The sequence below is a fragment of the Ostrea edulis genome, chromosome 2, assembly GCF_947568905.1.
Source record: "Ostrea edulis chromosome 2, xbOstEdul1.1, whole genome shotgun sequence".
Lineage (NCBI taxonomy): Eukaryota > Metazoa > Mollusca > Bivalvia > Ostreida > Ostreidae > Ostrea > Ostrea edulis.
The window spans coordinates 29577456-29597271 of NC_079165.1; the positions used below are offsets into that span (position 1 = coordinate 29577456).

Sequence of the window (19816 nt, forward strand, 5' to 3'; positions counted from 1 at the left end):
AGTGTACTACAATAGAAGATCTAAGTGTGTATTAATGAGATAAAAACAATGGTGAATCTCTCTTTACTAATCATAAAAACTTAAATAACATTTCTATGAAACCATATCCTGCTTACAATGGTAGCGATTACAAGTACAATACCTGCATGATCACGAGTTAGCAGCATTACTATAGCTCACTGAAAAAACCAGAGTGTGACAGTTCCACACATTATAAAAATATTTTAATGCACAGGACATGGTTGTTTATGTTATATCTGCATTTTCACTTCGCCACCTCAAAAAGATGAATGTCGCTCACCGAGTGTTGAGATACACATCTACTTTTTAGCTAGCCTGAGACAAAAGCTCAAAAGGGTTTGCTGATCAACTTTGTCACTTATATTACATTGGTAATAAGAAATTGTTATCAAACAATCCAAGAAAATGAGAGATGGAGAAATGAAAAATTATTGTCAATCCAGGAAAATAGTACAATGAGAAATACGATACACTTCCACTATTAACAAGATGAAACATTGAACATATGAATGACACTGTAAATTTACTGTTGAGGTATGGTACCAGGTAGTGTATGATCATCACAATTTGTTTTGATGTGTAATCATTCTCTTATTACTGAACTGACCTGGAGATTATAAAACTTTTGAGCACATTTTCATACTCAAACTGCGCTCTAAATTGTACTCGTACTCACGGGCATTGGAAGTTAATGTAAATATATAGTATGTGCATCCTTTTTTATACATGCACATACTATATATTTACATTAACTTCCAGTGCCCGTGCTCGTACTCAAAAGTGAAGGTTTATATAAAAAAAAATTAATTTTACCAAATTCTTTCAATCTTGAATGGAGTACATGCTTGAAATGTTTTGAGTATGCTTGGAGATTGCTCAGAGTTGTACTCAAAACAAACATGGCTGAGTTTGAGTATGAGTTGTATAACCTCCAGGCCTGATCTTTGAAGTTGACAATGAACTCGACTATATTCAAGGAGATGATCATACTCTCACTGAAGGCATGTGTTAATCAAAGGTTTGACTGGTCTGCATAGTTTATTTTTCTTGCATTAATATCTACACAATACAATCCATACATATGCAGGAAGATATTTTCTCAAATGCATATGTGCAGCATAGATGCTAAATATAAATGCTATCTCAAATATGACACCTCTATGCCAATATGCAATAAAAATTACTTCAAAAACTGGGTTTTAAAATCAGATCTTGTAAGATTAACAATTTTTCTTTCCTAAACAGTATTTTGCATAATAGTTAGATAGAGAACATAGGTTCAAGTATAGAATCAGAGTCCCACGGACCACAGCGCTCACCTGAGTGCCCTTTCTCCAATGTTTAGAAGTTCATTCCCACAACATAATGCATCCTTCATCTACACTATACAATAATGCATGGTGAAAAATTCTATTGATAAATTTTAGTCATGTTGTGAGAGTTGCATCTTTAAAAAAGTAAAATCTGGAACCCTACTACAAAGCCCAATTAATATAAGTAAACCTACATTGTCTAATGGCACTTTCACATCAAATTACATACTCTCTTCTTTATCAAAGTTTTCAAGAATTTTTAAGGAGTTATTCTACACCAGAGAAATTTGATATGGATGAAAAGTGGATATATACAACAATATTTTGAAACTGATAAATTTTTAAATCTACTTTATTTAGTCAAAAAATGCAGATTTAGTAGAAAGCAATCTGAAAAAAATTAAAACCCCTGCTGGACTTGAACCTGCGATCTACAGTTCAGCAGTCGACGTGCTAACTTACTGAGCTACTCGGCTAGGCAATGCTTTTTGATATGAATAGACAAATATTGCTGATATTTATATTTTCATCCATGTTTTGAAAGGAAGTCAGCCATTATGACAATGTAGAGAACTTCCTTAAATGCAAAACTTTCATCATCCATAAAGTATAAGGAAGCATTTCATATATAACGAAGTATGTATGACATGGCCCTAAAATGACCTTAATTCACATTAACCCAAAAGTTACTACATTTTAATGAAGAGTGTATGCTCTGATATGTCATCTATAGAAAATGCAAGGGATCCTAACATATAGTATAACATCCCAAATGTATGACTTCAACCACAATTTTTTTTTCTTCTGAAACAAATGTTCACATTTTGTATAATTTTCCTTTATACAAACATGAAACATGGTTGATGTTGTCACTACAAACTTATTTCTGGACAGCTCAATGGTTGTAAACTAAGTCATATTCTCCAATGCATTTGATGTTTTTGCAAAAAGAAAACAGCAGTTGTTTAACAGTGAAAAAAAATCTTAAGACCAAAAAAAAAAAAAAAGGATCAAAACATCAAAATCATTTTCTCATGCTTTTACATGTATTTTGAATATCAATTTCCTAGGTTTTGAGATGCAAATATAACAGCTTCTAAACAAATATACAAAGGTATATAGACTACTGCAATATTCAAAATGACAAATAAGGGCCTGAGGTTTGTTCATCTCAATTCCAATGACTTGGATACCTTAACTGATAAGAGGAATTCCACCAACACAACAAAAGTCATCAATACAAGACTCTAAATGTGCTAAAAACCTACTGTGAGGAACCAGGAATAACATCACGGAACTGATCATGTATCTGAAGTCGGGGCTGAAAACATTTCTGAAACAATTCTATGCTAGATTGCAAAATTCAGATTAGGGAAATTTATACAGAGATGTATGATTTCTATTAGGTATGGTCTTCGAAAACATTTCTTTGGTTTTTGAAAGGTCCCAGTGATGCCTTTCAACAACAGTAGCGTTAAAGTAAATTATCACTACTATTGGCAATAAAGAGATCCTACACTTATATATATGTGTCAATAAATTGAACTTGTTGAATCAATAAATGGCCTCAGACAAAAACATAACATCCCAGAGCTTTCCTGTCATCTCGAGGCAAATATTCAGGTATGTTGCCTTCAAAGCCAAGTAATATATGCATAATGCATAACAAACTAACTCTGCTTAAAGTTTATACGTGTACAACCAGATAAAGTACAAAATTTGATCAGAAGAGCTCAATTGAGCCTTCCGTTTAAATGTACTATACTCGCATAAAAATCTCATACTCAGGAAAAGATACACACAGGTTTTCACTTCAAAAAAATACACTGGGACGCAATACAATGCAATAGCTACATATACAATTGTATCTATTTAAGAATTCAGCATAAGTTTGCGCATTTTCTATCAGTACGGTGATTATTGTCAGCTGTTGTAGCACATGCTGTTTGTGCCTCTTAACTCCTGCTCCTTGATTTGTCTGTCCCTGTTTCTAGACCGCCACACAATGATGGAGTGGTCATCACTAACAGTCACCAGAGTCTCTGGGTCACGCGGGTTGAACGCCACACTGTTGACTACATCAGTGTGAGGAAATTTATGTAGGCAGATTCCATAGTGACGATCCCATATATAGCCATGCTTATCCTCAGCTCCACTGAAATTATTTTTAAGACAATGTACTTTAGTTTCATCATTTTTCAATGTACATGTACACTACTATTGTTGTTTTGTGGTTGTGCCAGACCACTATATCATGTGACCTTCTAAGTACGTTTGCTCGTAAACAAAGAACATGGAGAAGATTTTTACAAAATGATATACATGTATCAATAAAACTTATGTTTTTGATAAATCCACAAATTTGATGCCCACAAAAATCACAGGTACCTGATGTTAACCGCTCCCAGTGGTCCCCCAATTTAACTAGTAAGCTCAAGTTCAATACTCTAAATCCTCGAAAATAAGCCAAGGCTTGTTTCAAGTTTTGTAAGAAAATAGGAGCTTATTATTTAGGTGCCTCATTTAATACACTAAAATTTATTTAATGACTCATTTAACCACCTTGTATGAAGCACAATTTCACCATAAAAAGATTTAAACTTTCCGAATATCATTGTACACATTCTCCATTTTACATCCTTAACAGTTATCCATTCTTACATTTGCCTTAAGTTGTTTCTTACTATTTATACATATGCAGAGGATGAATATTTCACAGCTCAAAATTTCTCTTTATATGAATCACTCAGAATTACCTCCACCTGAGGGAGGCCATATTTCATTTTTGTAGTTCCTGTTTCTATAGCTGTATGTGTATGTTACGTTGGGGTCAAGATAAGGTAAAAACAGCTTGGATTTCATTCATATTTAGAACTGCAAAGGAGACTTAATGACAAATAAGAGATAACTAAATATTTAGGGTGATCAGTGGATGGTATTTATGTTAATCGAGTTCAACATTCTACTCTCTATGATCACAAGCACTAAACGTTATGTTCTGATTAGGAGAGCAGAATCTGAGCACCATCTGAAAAGCCTTGGCAGAGTTCTGTGGTATCCAAGTGCTTGTTACTATCTGTATTCAAAACCTTCCCTTACCTGGCTACATACTCATTGGAAACGTCCAGAAAGATGAAGAAGCACTCATCATTAGGGGTGTAGGCTTTGTGAGCCTGGTGCATGGTGCCCACTTTTTTCATCTTCAACAGGTCAATGACATGGATGTCGATTTCCTGGGCTATAGGCGGGGGATAGAATGGGTTTTCTATGGTGTAGTTCTTGGGCCACTGTCTACAGTTCACATATAAGTACCTGTGGAAAAGTGTTAAATTAAGTTAAACAATACATTCTTTTTTTTTCAGTTAGAGTGAAGATGTATCTCATGCAAGTCATACGGTGTTTTATTGACCTCCAGATGTATATTGTATCTCACCACCTTAGTATAGAAAGTGAAGTCTGTAGGTTAATAAATACTAAAGATATTGCATTAGATAAAAGAGCTAATGGACAAATGGCCGGACACCATCATAACTGTCAAAGATGTGGGATCATTATAGAATACTTGCCTATCATCAGGAGACAGACTCAATCCGATGATGTGACCATGGAGTTCAATCACATGATCCACTTCATCGTAGCCCTGGTGATCCAAACCATGCAAGTTGTCTTCTACATTAGGCATCACCTGCACTCGGTTTCCTGTCACCTTCTCCAGTGACTTCATCCTCTTGATTCCAATCTGATGCGGAGTAAAAGTTTCTGATCCTCGAGTGAAAATTAGATACTTATCAGGAAATTTACATTTTCGTTGACTAGAGGAGTTTTCTGAAGTGGAAGGGATGTTGGTGGAAGATGTCTTCTCTTTTCTGTTATATGGAACAGTCCTTTTGTTTGGAAAGGGGTTCTGACCTTTGATCACATGAGAGCGATCCTGACTGAAGAGAATATTTGACTGAAGGGGATAGCCAAAAACAGACCCGCTGGTATACATCCCCCTGTAACAATTATGTTCACAGTCAGATTGCTTACATTCTGAACAGGAATTGTCAATGCCTTTCATGGACACGTCAGAATTTACTGTCTTCAGTTTTAAATCTGAAGGCGAGCACTTTGCAACATTGCAATTCTCCACATCAGCTTTCCCATCAACACTGGTGGAAGCAATGTCATCTTCCGCGTCCCTGTAGGCTTGGCTATATGTGATAGTGCTGTTGATTTCGTGACAATTTTTGTCATCTGCATCTACTTCAATCATTTTCTCCCTCAATGCTCCATTTTCATACACAGTTACTTGCTGAACTTTCTTACAGACATTGTCCACGGAGGTTTTTAACTGCGTATCCTCTGAAGAGGATGGACTGGGGCCAGCTGATCTGACTACAACACTATCACAGTCTTCAAGGATGGATTGTTCCACGGAGTCACTTTCACACTCCAGCTTGCCTTCCGAGTCAGTTAAACATTTGGTTACTAGGAGTGTTCTTATAGAACTTGCATTTTGATTTTCAAATCGATAAAGTCCCATTACCACCGACTCATGCTCTGATTCAATGTCCTGAAAACCCTGAAAATATACATCAAAACAGTGTTACAATATTATCAGCCAGTATGTATATTGGTGAACAATGTGTACACCAATTAGTTTAAAGATCCATTCCATTTATTTAACTCTTTACCTAACCAATCCAATAAGTAATCTGCATAAACAATACAATAGAATTTGTACAGCACCAAAATCAAGGATGTTACCTCAATGGGCTTTACAGCAAAATATGATAAAAACATAAAACTTACAGACTACATTTAGAATCTGTTGTCAATTACATGTAGAAGACTTAAACACATAAAATATATAAAAAATTAAAATGCATTATTATCAGAAGATAGAGAAATTAAAAGCACACTTAACGAGATATGTTATAAGATTGCTTTTAAAACTGCTTAGTGTTTTTGAGGTCCTATTATAGAATAAAAATGAATTCCACAGCACAGAAACTGCCTTATCAAACGGTTGTTCACCACATGTGTTTGTCTGAGTGGATGGAGACGCAGGGAACAGGTCGGGACCTAATGCTGGATAAATTCCACGACATAATCAGTGCTAGTCCACGAAAAGTCTTGAATACGTAACGAAGCAGCTTATATTAGCTTCTGAATTTCATTGAGAATTCGATGAAGATGATATAGAAATGGGGTGATTTGGTATGTAGCATGAATCTCCATCCCATCATTTCCCCAAAAACAAGATGTGTATCATGAAACATAGTACCACTGAGAATGTCAAACTCCCTCTCTCCATGGATCTGTCACCCACAATGTCAAATCCCTACCAGTATATTAAATCTGAAGGCTATATGTTTAACAATAGCATTGTCATTAAGTGGAATGTCTTCCTCACAATGTATATGAAAAATACCATGACCTTGAACCAGAAATCAATAGGTATATCTTTCTCCCTACCTGCAACCTGCAGACAATTTGCAACAGTACTCTCTATCTACAACATTGTTCTGAATGTACACAGATAATATGGAGTCACTACATCTCCTACAACTTGGGATAATGAGTGAAAATTATAAGATTTTCCTGGGTAAGCACACAATAATACACATAAAATGAATAGCAGTAAGTTCAAGAATGATATAAAACATGGCACAGTAACTACAAAATAAAAACGAGGCTCATGGGCCACATCGCTTACCTGAGTCCCCTTAGCCCTGTTATCATTCAGCTGCTGTGATTTTTATAAGATTTCTTATCAAACCTTATTCCCATGAAAAATTTTGACCCCATATTGTGAACCCAACCTAGCCCCAAAGGATCATAACATAACTGAAAATGAATTCTGATGAAACCTAAAAGTGGGTCAAACTTTCTGATCAAAGGACCAAACACTGGAGTATATCAAGATATTGCCATTGAGAATCTATCTACAAAATATAAAAGCTTTACCTTAAATAGTTCAGGAGAAATTGCAATCTAATTAAAATCAGATCCTAGGATATGCTCACAATTGCTATAATAGGATCTGACATAACCCCATAGGGGGTCATGTCTGCATGACCTTTCGCTTGCAATATTCATGAGAACTATCAGCCGGTCAGATTGTGCCATACAGACAATGATGGCTATTTAGGCGGTTTCTGGCAATTCGTAAACAAATTGCTGTAATCTCTCTCCCACGAAGTTTATTCCACACTGTAAAATTGTATATTCTCCAATAACGAATTTTAAATTTTTGCAATAACGCCTAATATATTCCATTCATACAAACAACAAAACGTATGATATGAAATACACCCAAATTAAATTGATTGTGAATTCCGATTTATGTATGAATAGGGATGGGTACGATTTGAATAGTTTTCTAGATGGTCTACTTAAATAACGAGAGGAATATAACGCCAGTCGATGTAAACGGTGCATTGTGACGTCGCATCTAGCCATGATGTGTTTTCTCTAAAACCAAACAATCGCAGCCATTTTCCTTGAATTGTGAACACCGACGACTTCATAGCCGACGTGCTGATTGGCTAACATAAAGTTCACATGAACATGACCCCTAATCAGGTTATGTCAGATCTTCTTATGCAAAGTATACGGTGCGGATCTAAGAAGTCTGATTTTAATTAGATTGGGAGAAATTGATTAGGTCAGGGTTTTTAAAGAAAGTAAGTCAAGATCACAAGATCAAATATGATTGTATCAAGAGATCATCTTGTCATCAACAATCTATATACAAAATAAGAAAGCCCTACGTTGAATAGTTCTGAAAATATTTAATAGGTTATATTTTCTTCAAAATGGGTCAATTTCAAGGTCACAGAGTCAAAGGTTATAACATGAAATAAAAGATATTATCGCAAGAAATTTATAGACAAAATATGAAAGGTCCTACATAGTTCTCGAGATAATGAATAGATCAGATATTTTTAAAAGTAGGTCAAACTCCAAGGTCAAGATCAAAAGGTAAAACTTCAACAACAAAAAAATAAGGTCTTGCTATAAAGAATTTATAAACAAATATTGAAAATCCCAGATAAAATAGTCCCAGATATATTCAATGGGTTTTTTAAAGTAGATCAAACTCTAAGTTCAAGGTCAAAAGGTCATGATATGAAATGAACAGTCTTGCCATAAGAAATATACATACAAAATATGAAATATCTATCTTCAGGACATATTGAATAGGTCAGATCTTTATAGATATTAGGCCCCAAAAAATAATTTCTCAGGCCAAAAATTTCAAATTTGATGAGGCAGGCATGTATTTTTTTTTAATTGACTGTAGATTGAGTTATCTTACCTTAATGTTGACTGTAGAATGAGTTACTTTTTCTTTCTCATATATATAAGCAATGTAATATAGAATTTTTATGTCTATAAAAAAAAATAGCTTCACACAGCCTTACCATCTTCACAAGTCAAGGGTTATTGATTTGTTACCTTGCATTAACCCTGACATCAGTCGCTATATAACAGTTGAGCTCATTAGACCATTACGTGATCCACTATGAATAAAACATCCAATGAAATCACTGCATCTTGTTATGGTGTACATGGATTTAAATGACGCGATTTCATACTGATATATTGATAAAGACGTGCAATTATAATACTTACACCACTAATTATGTTTATTGATAGTAAATCAAGTTTGGAAACCCTTTTTGCTTAAGACAATATTGCTTAAACAATTGAAATACTGTAGTTATCAATACACGTTTTTATTTTATTCTCTCACATCGCATTGTTATAAATAGAACCGCATTCTCATTGGTTCCCACTCTTTTGTGGAACCAATCAGAACGAGCGCAACTTTTTGATAGTCACTGATGTCAAGGGTTAGTGCGAGGTAATGAATCAATAACCCTTGACTTGTGAAGATGCACATTACCTGCTATTAAATGTATTCTATTATTCTTAAACACTTGCACATAATTGAGTTTGCATTCAATAATTATTTGAACAAAACCATTGCATCACAAGAAAGGTCTTTCCGTAAAGAATGTATATAAAAAATATGAAAGCTCTAGCTTAAATAGTTCAAGAGATATTTGTAAAGATTTTTCCTACATATCAGCATATACATTGTAACAATTTGATCCACTATTGTAGCCCCACCCTACCCTGGGGAATATGAATTGCACAAACTAGTATCTACTCTTCGTCAGGAGATTTTTCATCATATGTTCATGTAAATTTTCACTTTTCTGGCCCTGTAGTTTTTAAAAAAGAAGATTTTTAAAGATTTTCGTTTAATATTCATACGTAAAACTTTGAACACCTATTGAGGCCTCGACATACCCTCGGAGGCCATGGTTTTTACACACTTGAATCTGCACTATGTCTGGAAGCTTTCAAATAAATCTCAACTTTTCTGGCTCAGTGGTTCTTCAGAAGATTTATAAGATTTTCCCTTTAGATTTCCATGTAAAACTTTTATCCCCTATTGTGGCCCCATCCTACCCCTGGGGGTCATGATTCTGTCAGACATGAATCTGCACTATGTTGTGAAGCTTTCATGTAAATTTCAGCTTTTCTGGCCCAGTGGTTCTTGAGAAGAAGAGTTTTAAATTACTCCACCTTATTTTTGCATTTTCGTGATTATCTCCCCTTTGAAAGAGGCATGGCCCTTCATTTGAAAAAAACTTGAATTCCCTTTACCCAAGGATGCTTTTTGCCAAGTTTGGTTGAAATTGGACTAATGGTTCTGGAGAAAAAGTCGAAAATGTGAAAAGTTTATGGATGGACAGACGACAGACAACGGGTGATCAGAAAAGCTCATTTTTTGCTTTCAGCTCAGGTGAGCTAAAAATTACACTTCACCTTCGATATTTTCTACTTCCTCACCTTATTTAGAATTATTGAAGAGCATGACTGAAGCTGTCCTGTGATATGCAGATTTCCAGACAGGAGATAGTTGTCATTATACCAAGTCCCAAATACATCATAGGGTTTGTTTATCACTCTGGCCTGGAGCTCAAACTCTCCTGAGGTAAATAATCAAATACTTTTGGCTTCAGCAATAATTAGGGGATTTTTCTTTAAAAAGTAATTTAAAATCATTGAGATTTCCTGTTTGGCACAGTTTCATTTAATAAGTGCATCATCTATATGAATAGAAATTTTAGCGTACACCTCACTAATGTTGCTCAGACTAATAGAAAATATTTAATAATACAACGTCATCCAGACTTGACAAAATATTTTTGAAATTTCCGAATTGACAGGCATGTTTACCTTCTAGACTGAACACAGCTATTTCCCCTGAGGTGCTGTGACTCCCAAAGTGGACCCCGGACACCAACAGCAGACTGTCCGTTCTGTTGAACTGTGAGAACTGTGTGTACTTCCATGTCATGCTTCTCATGTCGTACTTGTTTCTCAGCTGTATCGGGTAGTTTGCGGTCCACACCTACAATCCCACAAGAAGACCATTATCAACCATCATTATAGCAGCAACTTAAATAAAAAATTCCACGCCATAACTGGCTTTGTAAACAAAAAATCTCCTTTATCCCCAACAAAGTCAACAACGGCTCCCAAAATCTATCAACAACATACAATAGAGGTGTTACATAGCTCAGACATGAACTAAATAATAGTCTTGATCTTAGTGACATGGTATATTAGCTCAAGTTCCTGATACACCTTTACTTTGAATTCATTGCCAGTTCCTGATAAAAGAATGGCAATAGTAACAAAATCTCAGAGCCAAGTAATCTTGACCTTGGTAATATGATACACTTTTAAGCAAGATTGTGACACACTTTTAAAAGTCTTGCTGCAAAACTGTAGCACCTGGGGGGTGGGGGGGGGGGGGGGTTTAAAAAAAAACTGGTCTATCCCATTTTTCCAAAAGAGCTACAGTTCAATTGCTACTTCATAGGCAATAACAGCAAAGTTATGGTTTGAATACAAATTCAACATCAAAATGCCCTCTGACTTTGACATGTGTCATGACCTTGATTAACAAAAAGACAACTTTTGTCATGAGCAATAACATATATAAGCTTGAGGTCAGGAGAACACAGTTGTATTCATACACATTCCAAATCACTGCCTCAGGACCTTGGTGTTGGCGACATGATCTTGATTCAAGTTCACAAAATACCATTGGTCATGGGCAACAATGGACCAATAACTGAAGACATTCCATACAATTTCAAATCTCATTGGCCTGTGACCTTTACAATAGTAATGACCTTTATACAAAAGTTTGCAATACCTTCAAGTCATGGGCAACACCATATAAATGTTGGAGCTTGAAAATGATTTTGCTACAGACAAAATGCTAGACAGATTAACCAAGCAAAAACCATTATGTCACTACTCCTTTGCAGGGAGTACTTTTAAGAAATATACTTGTGATTATATATACCCTTATAATATAACAATTATGGGATATCAATCAGTCAATATGTAGTCATAAAGACCCTTATGACGTAACATTGGCCTTAGACACATCGGAAGAATCGACCTCTCAGACTTCAATGGTCATTATTACCTCTGTATCTTAGCAATATTACTTGACTACAAATCAACCCTCATTTATACCCATGGCTGAATAATATTGACTTCAAAACCAAGGCAATATGATATTGACTCACGACAAAACCCTAAAGACCACAGTAGATACATGTATAACTGTGTAACATGGCCCAGTCTAAGCCAAAGACATCATGAGTCAACATCACAAGTTACATGTATTACCTTAATGAAACCATCCTTGGAACAGGTAGCAAACATCTCACCGTTGTGAGAGAAGCTGACATGCAGAACCTGGTCTGTGTGCTGTTTTATGACAGTGCCCTTCACCTCCGGTGTATGATAGTACAGTCTTTTAAATTCCTGGAACCAGGAAGTTTTACCAGGAGCAATTCCTATGTTCCTTGGAATTCGATAATATTTGTATAAATGCAATTTCCATAGCTGTTCATCAAATGCAACTTGATTCATCCTCCTACAAAACAAGCATTTTCATTGTATCTCATTCTGATAAGATCTATATGCAGTATGTACTTGTAAGAGTAATATAAAAATTTGTACAACTCTTCATTTCTTCTACACTACATGTTTTAAAGCTTTAAAGAACTTACGGTAGCTGCAGAAATGTAGCTCACTGGGAAAACACTAACATCCACTACAGAGGCACATATCCAACTTTCATTTTAATATCAGTTATAAGGATTCTTGGCAGGGCATGTGGACTCACAATTCCTGTCAAAATTTATATTCTCCCGAGCCCAGAATGTACTCTTTCACAGGGAATGCGAGTTCATATACCCTGCCAAGAATCCATATAACGAATATGTCCTACTGCTGGCCGAACAATGTAATCGCTTCATGTTTTTTGTTTGTTTACAAACATGCAGACGATAAACATTGTTATTACGTCATGAGCTTATTTATTTATCACGGTAAATAAATGTAATTTTACAAAGAATTTCTGAAAATGCAAAAATTAAAAGATGGATTTAAAAAAAAAAAAAAAAAAAGAAGTTTATTTCACGAAGCGGTTATCGAAGCCATTTTTTTTTATCATCCCATTTATTCTTGGCAGGGTACACAACCTCAAATTCCCAGCTTGTCATCCAATCAAATGCCTAGATTTTTCTCTGCAGTAACTAGGACATAAAACCATGTGATTCATAATGCAGTATTTTCTGAGCATTATTAGGGTGCATTATCGCCATATATTCATGTTGCCGATTCAAAATCTTGATATCTAAGAATTTCGAACATATTTTCCCACTACACTTTTATAAAGACTGTAAAGACACACCTTCAGACATTTATTTATGCCCCATTTGACCTGAAAATTCACAGCTTTAATGTTTGCAGTATCAAAATATGGAGTTCTACACCAAAACAGATGTAGAAAAAAAGTTGTGCCTTAAAGGGACGGGTTCACGTTTTTCGAAAAAACTATTTTTCATTTTTGATGTTAAAAATTAAAATATAACCAATTTAATGTTGACAACCAAAATTTGGACCGTCTGAATGCAAGGATAAGAGCAATATTTTACTTTTGATTCTGTGTTATGTAAACAAAGACTCGAGTCTTTTTATGTACACAAACAAACCAGTGAAATGTCAATTTTGTAATTTAAAGCATCTTCATTTTGTACAATCACAAATTTTAACTTTTAAATGACACATTTTACCTAAAGTATACTTGAGAGGTGATATATATAATAAACTTAAATCAGTTCAATATCCATTTATTTTGAAAACTTCGAAAACAATAACACACCTCAGTCTTTGTTTTCAAAACAAATTATAAACTCTCTATAATGAGCTTCTGTCATGATGAATAACCTTAATTTTTTGTGAAACCTTCTAAACATACATGTATTAGACTGTAGATTTTGATCATTTAAAATGAAAAACAAAATTTGGAGGAAAATCGTGAATCAGTCCCTTTAAATTACATATTTTCATTATGTTTGGATTTCCCCCTACCATTTCTACAGGCTTTTTAATAGATAATATATGTATTAATTTTATGACAGAGTGCAAAACTAGAGTTCCCTCTGGCTTCATCAGAAGGGGACTAATAAAGAACTCAATATTTATCATTGTCATTGCTTTGAAATATTTAAAATGCAAAATACCTGCAAGTTTCTGACATTTTAACCACAGAAAATGGTGGCAAAAATGACAAAATGTGCAGAACAACATCATCTGGCAGTATATCCCACGCCGACAGAGTCGTCTCCTCCTCAACCTCCATATTTTCCACTGCTTATATTGCTACATCTACAATTCAAAAAGGTCAAAGGTGACAAACTTTGTAAAGCAAACATCTGACAGACACTTTATATTGATATGCATACTACTGTACGATATCACGAGGAACAACTCTAAAAAAGCACCCTATCCAACTCTCAGTTCTGGTGCTTGTAATAATTCTGATAACTATGCACTTACTTTTATATTCATGCAAATCAAATCAACAATGAAACTTGATTAACTTTGATGACACATAAAAGCATACCATTTGGAATATTCCCGAGAGAAATTCAAACAACAATGAACACGACTCAGAGGAGTGGCAACAGATTTAAACAACCAAATCATCCTTTCATATGTCCTCACAGTTTTAATGTGTTATAATGCCAATTGACTGCTGATCTAAGACAACCTGGAAATTTATTTTTGCCTCACTTTGTGACAAATCTCTAAGAGGGAATAAGGGACATCAATACTGTATGTTACTGGGTAATAATCAAATTCAGAACAGAATCTGTGCAATTTGTTGTAGGGGGGGGGGGGTTACAATTTGTTAATTTTTACATATTCTTGTTGATAGTAAAGGAGATGTAATATGATATAAATATTGCAAATAGTTGAGAGGAGCATTGAAAATTTTCACCCCTGCAGAAAACAATTGTCAACCGAGTCGTAACCAAGGTTGACAATGGTTTCTCAATGGGTGAAAATTTTCAATGTTACCCTCAACTACATGCAATATTTGTTTTATTATACTGAATGTTATATAAAACAACAAAGCAGAAAAATGTATGTCTGTTGACATTTGATCAATCACTATCATGTGATGTTTTGCTTATCAATGCGGGTATTGGCATTTATTACGATTGCTCAAATGTCATCTAACAATCTACGGCAAACAGTACGCGCATAAATGTGACGCATATAATTTTTATAATATCACCCGTTAATATCAAGTATTGTTACCCATTGCTAGATACTATCACCCTGGAGCGTGTGCTTTCTATTCTCAGAGGGAAATATTATGTTTTTTTTAAATGCTTCTCGACCAATCAGACTGGAGTATTTTACATGAAAGTATACTACTCAAAATTTGATAAGGATCATAGATATTTTTCTGTTTAAAAAATTGATAACTGCATAACTGGCAATATTGTGTCCAAGTGAAATCAAAAACGTCTTCAACAAACTTGAACGTGCATTTCATGCCATGGGAAATGCGTTTCTCATCACAGTTTATGATTTTGCTACCATTGCACGATTTTCACTCAGGCATTGGTGTCTTGATTCTTTCTAAAATTTAAAAACTCACTTGAGTGTTTACACAAACTCACTTGAGTGTTTACACTACATTTATCAACACAATGCCCCCTCAACATGTAAGGCGTCGCCTGACGACAGAACAACTGGGCAGATGTATTGGAATGCTTGACGCTGGCTATTCACAACGTAAAGTTGCAAATGCACTAAATGTCAGCCAGAGCGTTGTAAACAGGGCCTGGAACCAACAGCAAACTTTTGGTACAGCAGCACACCGACATGGGGGTGGTCGTCAGAGATCGACAACCCAACACCAAGACCATTTTGCGGCTCTTCAGGCACGACGCCATCCCTACTGGACAGCAACCAGCCTACGTAACGGCCTCCTGAACGCCTCGGGGGTGAATGTGTCCACTCAGACGATACGGAATCTGCTTCACAATGCAGGTATCAACTCGAGAAGGGCATGTGTTCGAGTCCCTCTGACTGTTCGACACCGATGGGAGCGATTGGACACAGAACGATCGGGTTCAAGTTCTGTTCACCGATGAGTCCAGGTATTGTTTGGACTTTACAGACAGGAAGCACCGAGTGTGGCGACGACAACGTGAACGTTTCCATGATGCGAACATCAGTGAACATGACCATTATGGTGGTGGTTCCATCATGGTCTGGGGTGGAATCAGCAGGGATGGAAGGACAGATCTTCGTGTCCTGGAGAGAGGAATAATGACGGGGGTGCGGTACCGGGATGAGATCCTCGATGTTTACGTCAGACCCTACGCTGGTGCTGTTGTCCCGAGTTCATCCTGATGGATGATAACGCCCGTCCTCATCGCGCCAGGGTGGTGGAGCAGTACCTTCAGCCGGAGACAATTGTCCGTATGGACTGGCCAGCGCGCTCGCCGGACTTGAACCCGATTGAGCATGTATGGAACATGCTGCAGGTTGCCCTTTCACGCTGTAGAGCACAACCCATGACTTTGGCAGAGCTAGGAAACGCCCTCGTGGAAGAGTGGAACAACCTTCCCATTGGAAACATCTGGGTGCTTATTGACAGCATGGCTCGACGTTGTCAAGCCGTCATTGATGCAAGGGGAGGCCATACCCGGTATTGACACTTCATTGACTAAGTGTAATGATGGACTATCCCCAAAAACTGTATAATTCTCTCTCTGGTTTGCTGTTAACTTTTTGTAATGAAATGCCTTTTGGTGTTGTTATCAGATTTCAAGCATTCCGTATTGATAAAAGTTCATGCCATTCACGAATTTTCATTCATAACCTGAGTAAACACATTTCTGAGTCAAATTTATCTCTTTTGTTATGTTAGTGGTAAATTACACACATATAACCTAGTGATCCTTATCAAATTTTGAGTAGTATAATTAGAGAATACTGAAGGAGTGACAGGTATAATATCAGAAACCACTTGTCCCATAATAAAAGATCATATGTTAAAAAATATTCACAAGTCAGTAGGAGAGAGAGGGAGAGTAAAAGATATATATTTTCTAAGTTGGAGAAATATCTCTTTCAACAAGCGAGATAGCTTTTAACTTGATATATAGTAGTAAAAAAAATTAAAACCCCTGCTGGACTCGAACCTGCGATCTACAGTTCAGCAGTTGACATGCTAACCTACTGAGCTGCTCAGCTAGACGATGAGTTTTGAAATGAATAGACAAATATTGCTGATATCTTTATTTTCATCCATGTTTTAAAAAGAAGTCAGCCATTATGACGATGTAGAGTACATCCTTAAAGTAAGTATGAGCATTTTATGCAACATACCATTTCTCAGTACCTTAGTAATTCTTTGATCATTACACAGAATTGCTCTTATATAAGCACTTATTGCAAAAAAAATCTGGGCATAAATTCTAAGGTAGCATTTTTTTTAAGGATATGACCAAAAGTTACAGAGATTTGATAATTTAAACCCAAACATCAACTTTTACCACACCATGTTGTTATACAATCCTTTGAAAGAATAAAAACTTGAAAGAAAATAATGCATCAAGACCAGATATTACAGATATTTTAAAAATAGTAAAATGTTAATTTGATGTTAGGGAATTATGGTTAAAATAACTGAATTAAATACTGGTTGTTTTCATTTAAAATATATTAATTTAATAGTAATTAAAATAACAGTTGCCTCATTTAAACGCTTTACACTGTGGACAAAAGTTTCTGAATGGTTTACGACATCCTTACTCAAGAATTGTTATTCACAGTGGGCATTTTGGGGACAGACTTGATTTAATACTACATCTCTGTATTTTTAGATTGATAACATTCTGTTTACACTAACTACATCAATTCTTGTCCTCTGCAGTTTAAAAGTAAGCAAAAACATCTCCAAATAATATGGCACCAAAACACAAATATGCTTCAAAGTTCAAACAGTGTTTACTATAAATATAATCAGTTGTAGCATTAGTTCAGAATGAAATTCTTTTCAGAAAGTTGCAGATATGTTAAATATATCTAAAACATCTGCACTAAATTTACCTGTGAATGAGAAACTGTAAAATCCCCCCCCCCCCCAAAAAAAAGTCTCAGCGATCTTGATGGAAGGAAAATTTTATGATAACTAAAGGCTAACAGGAAAACTCCAATGACATATGTTACTAGCCACGGTCATCGGGCTACCACTTAATTTCGAAGACTGTACATAGCCATAGTGTGATTGACAATCACTCTGATTTAAAAGTTAACTTCAAATAAATTGTGTTTATAAATTTTCTTTGTATTTTTTTACCTTTGTAATGTGTAATGTAATTCATTACTTTAGCAAAGTAATTGTAATTTAATTAATTAATTATATGAATGAAAGTAAAGGTAATTATAATGGTGAAAATTCCAATGCAATTGTAATTTAATGTTTTACATTTTAAAGTAATTGACCCCAGGTCTGCTCCCAAGACCAGTTAACGTAAACCCAGGACAGGGGACATGTTAAAAATGGATTAAAAGCAAGCAAGTGTTGATTTCCTTGTGACAGTTTTGTGCATTACTTCTACATGTTCTAAATGTTTGAAAACAATGTGTCTATTGCGTAAATCCAGGCACATCCGAGTCAAAACGTCGGTCGAAGCATAAACCGTCACCGACTCCAGCATTTACACGTTTTCCAGAATTAAAATAAGAATGCTTACGAAGAGAAGTCGATGAAGGCTATGCCTCTCGAGTTCTCTATAGAGAATAAGTAGCAATGTAGTCCTATCCAAAGCGTAATAAATGATGTAACGTGGAATAAAATGCTTGCTAACTTCGAGCCCAAAAAGAGCATAAACGTTAATTAACATATAAATTGTAAACATATAACAATATATGCTATTTACCAAGTTAGTTGGTGTTCTGCTCTCATATAAAAGGTTGACGCTCGATAGCCAGCTTTACTGCCTTGAGTCCAATGACAGACCTTTATTTTCGTTTCCGATTTAAAATGTATTCCGAACCCGATGTCCTATAGTTCATAGGAGCTGGTAATTTTGACTGCAAATATTACTCATACCACCATAGGGTTATTACAGACAAAATTACCGGTTCCTGTGGTGTGTCCAGAGTTCAACTAGCAGCCATGGAATTTACCAAGGTTACCAGACACCTCAGTGTTAATTTTTTTGCATGCATCAATTATGCACCGACAACAACAAAAGTTGATTCATTTATTAAAATTGATATTCTAAAACAACGACCAAATCTATAAAAAGAGGAACTCTTGTTCTTTTGGTATGTAGGAAACTTGGAAAGTTTTGTTCAATGACTGATATTGTAGATTTGGAATATCGAAGGGAAGCTTTTACATGTATGTTAGTATATCAAACGGGTTTCCATGCCAAGAAATCCCTTCCGGTCTGAATTCGTTGGCTTCAATAGGACCATATTACATGCTGATTAATAATAGCCGTCGCTTAACTCTTAATTGCGGTCACTGATTTATAACGGTTTTTCTACACCAGAGATTTTGCTAGGAATTTCTTGGCATGATCAGCTCTGCTCGAGATTATGCCAGAAGCGATAATTAAAATGGCCAGAGACTCTAACGAAAATAAAAGAAACAAGTCAACATTTTGTTTGTTTAAAAGAAACAAATTTTGATAGCAAAAAAAAAAAAAAAAAAATTATCTATCGGTAGATTCTGTGACTGATACACACACGCGCGCCGCACACGCACTATTTATATGTTATATTATATATAATGAAAGGAGTACAAATATAATATTCTTAAAAATAAGGGACTTGTAAATATTCTCTGATGCTCCCTTGTTGAAATAGATTACTCCTTCCTATCACAAAGGTAAGCATACAGAAACACATATACATATTTACACGCATACTAAATAAGAATAGTTAAGAACTGAATTTAAACCACAGCAGTAAGAATTGTTAAGAAGCACTATATATAATAGCTGTTATAGCTAAAACCAAGGAAGAAGATAATAATAAACTAAACAAAATAAGTAGCAGTTTAC

General features: G+C 35.4%; 1 protein-coding gene across 1 annotated transcript; it reads right to left on the reverse strand.

The window, feature by feature from the left end:
• Window positions 1-47: 47 nt before the first annotated feature.
• LOC125680984 (F-box/WD repeat-containing protein 5-like) lies at window positions 48-18796 on the reverse strand. The gene is made up of 8 exons (XM_048920854.2): window positions 18683-18796; window positions 13955-14099; window positions 12051-12300; window positions 10578-10752; window positions 10188-10327; window positions 4901-5898; window positions 4434-4646; window positions 48-3489 (listed from the first exon to the last, which is right to left on the reverse strand). The coding sequence occupies exons 2-8, from the start codon at window positions 14071-14073 to the stop codon at window positions 3258-3260; spliced, it is 2127 nt and encodes a 708-aa protein (XP_048776811.1). The 5' UTR covers window positions 14074-14099; window positions 18683-18796; the 3' UTR covers window positions 48-3257.
• Between the last annotated feature and the right edge of the window lie 1020 nt (window positions 18797-19816).

Coding starts and splice junctions, on each gene's coding strand:
- LOC125680984 (XM_048920854.2), bottom strand. CDS start 14,073: ATGGAGGTTGAGGAGGAGACGACTCTGTCGGCGTGGGATATACTGCCA. Junction 10,753..12,050: donor CCAAGGATGGTTTCATTAAG/GTAATACATGTA, acceptor GTGGGATTGTAG/GTGTGGACCGCAAACTACCC. Junction 3,490..4,433: donor TCCAATGAGTATGTAGCCAG/GTAAGGGAAGGT, acceptor AAATAATTTCAG/TGGAGCTGAGGATAAGCATG.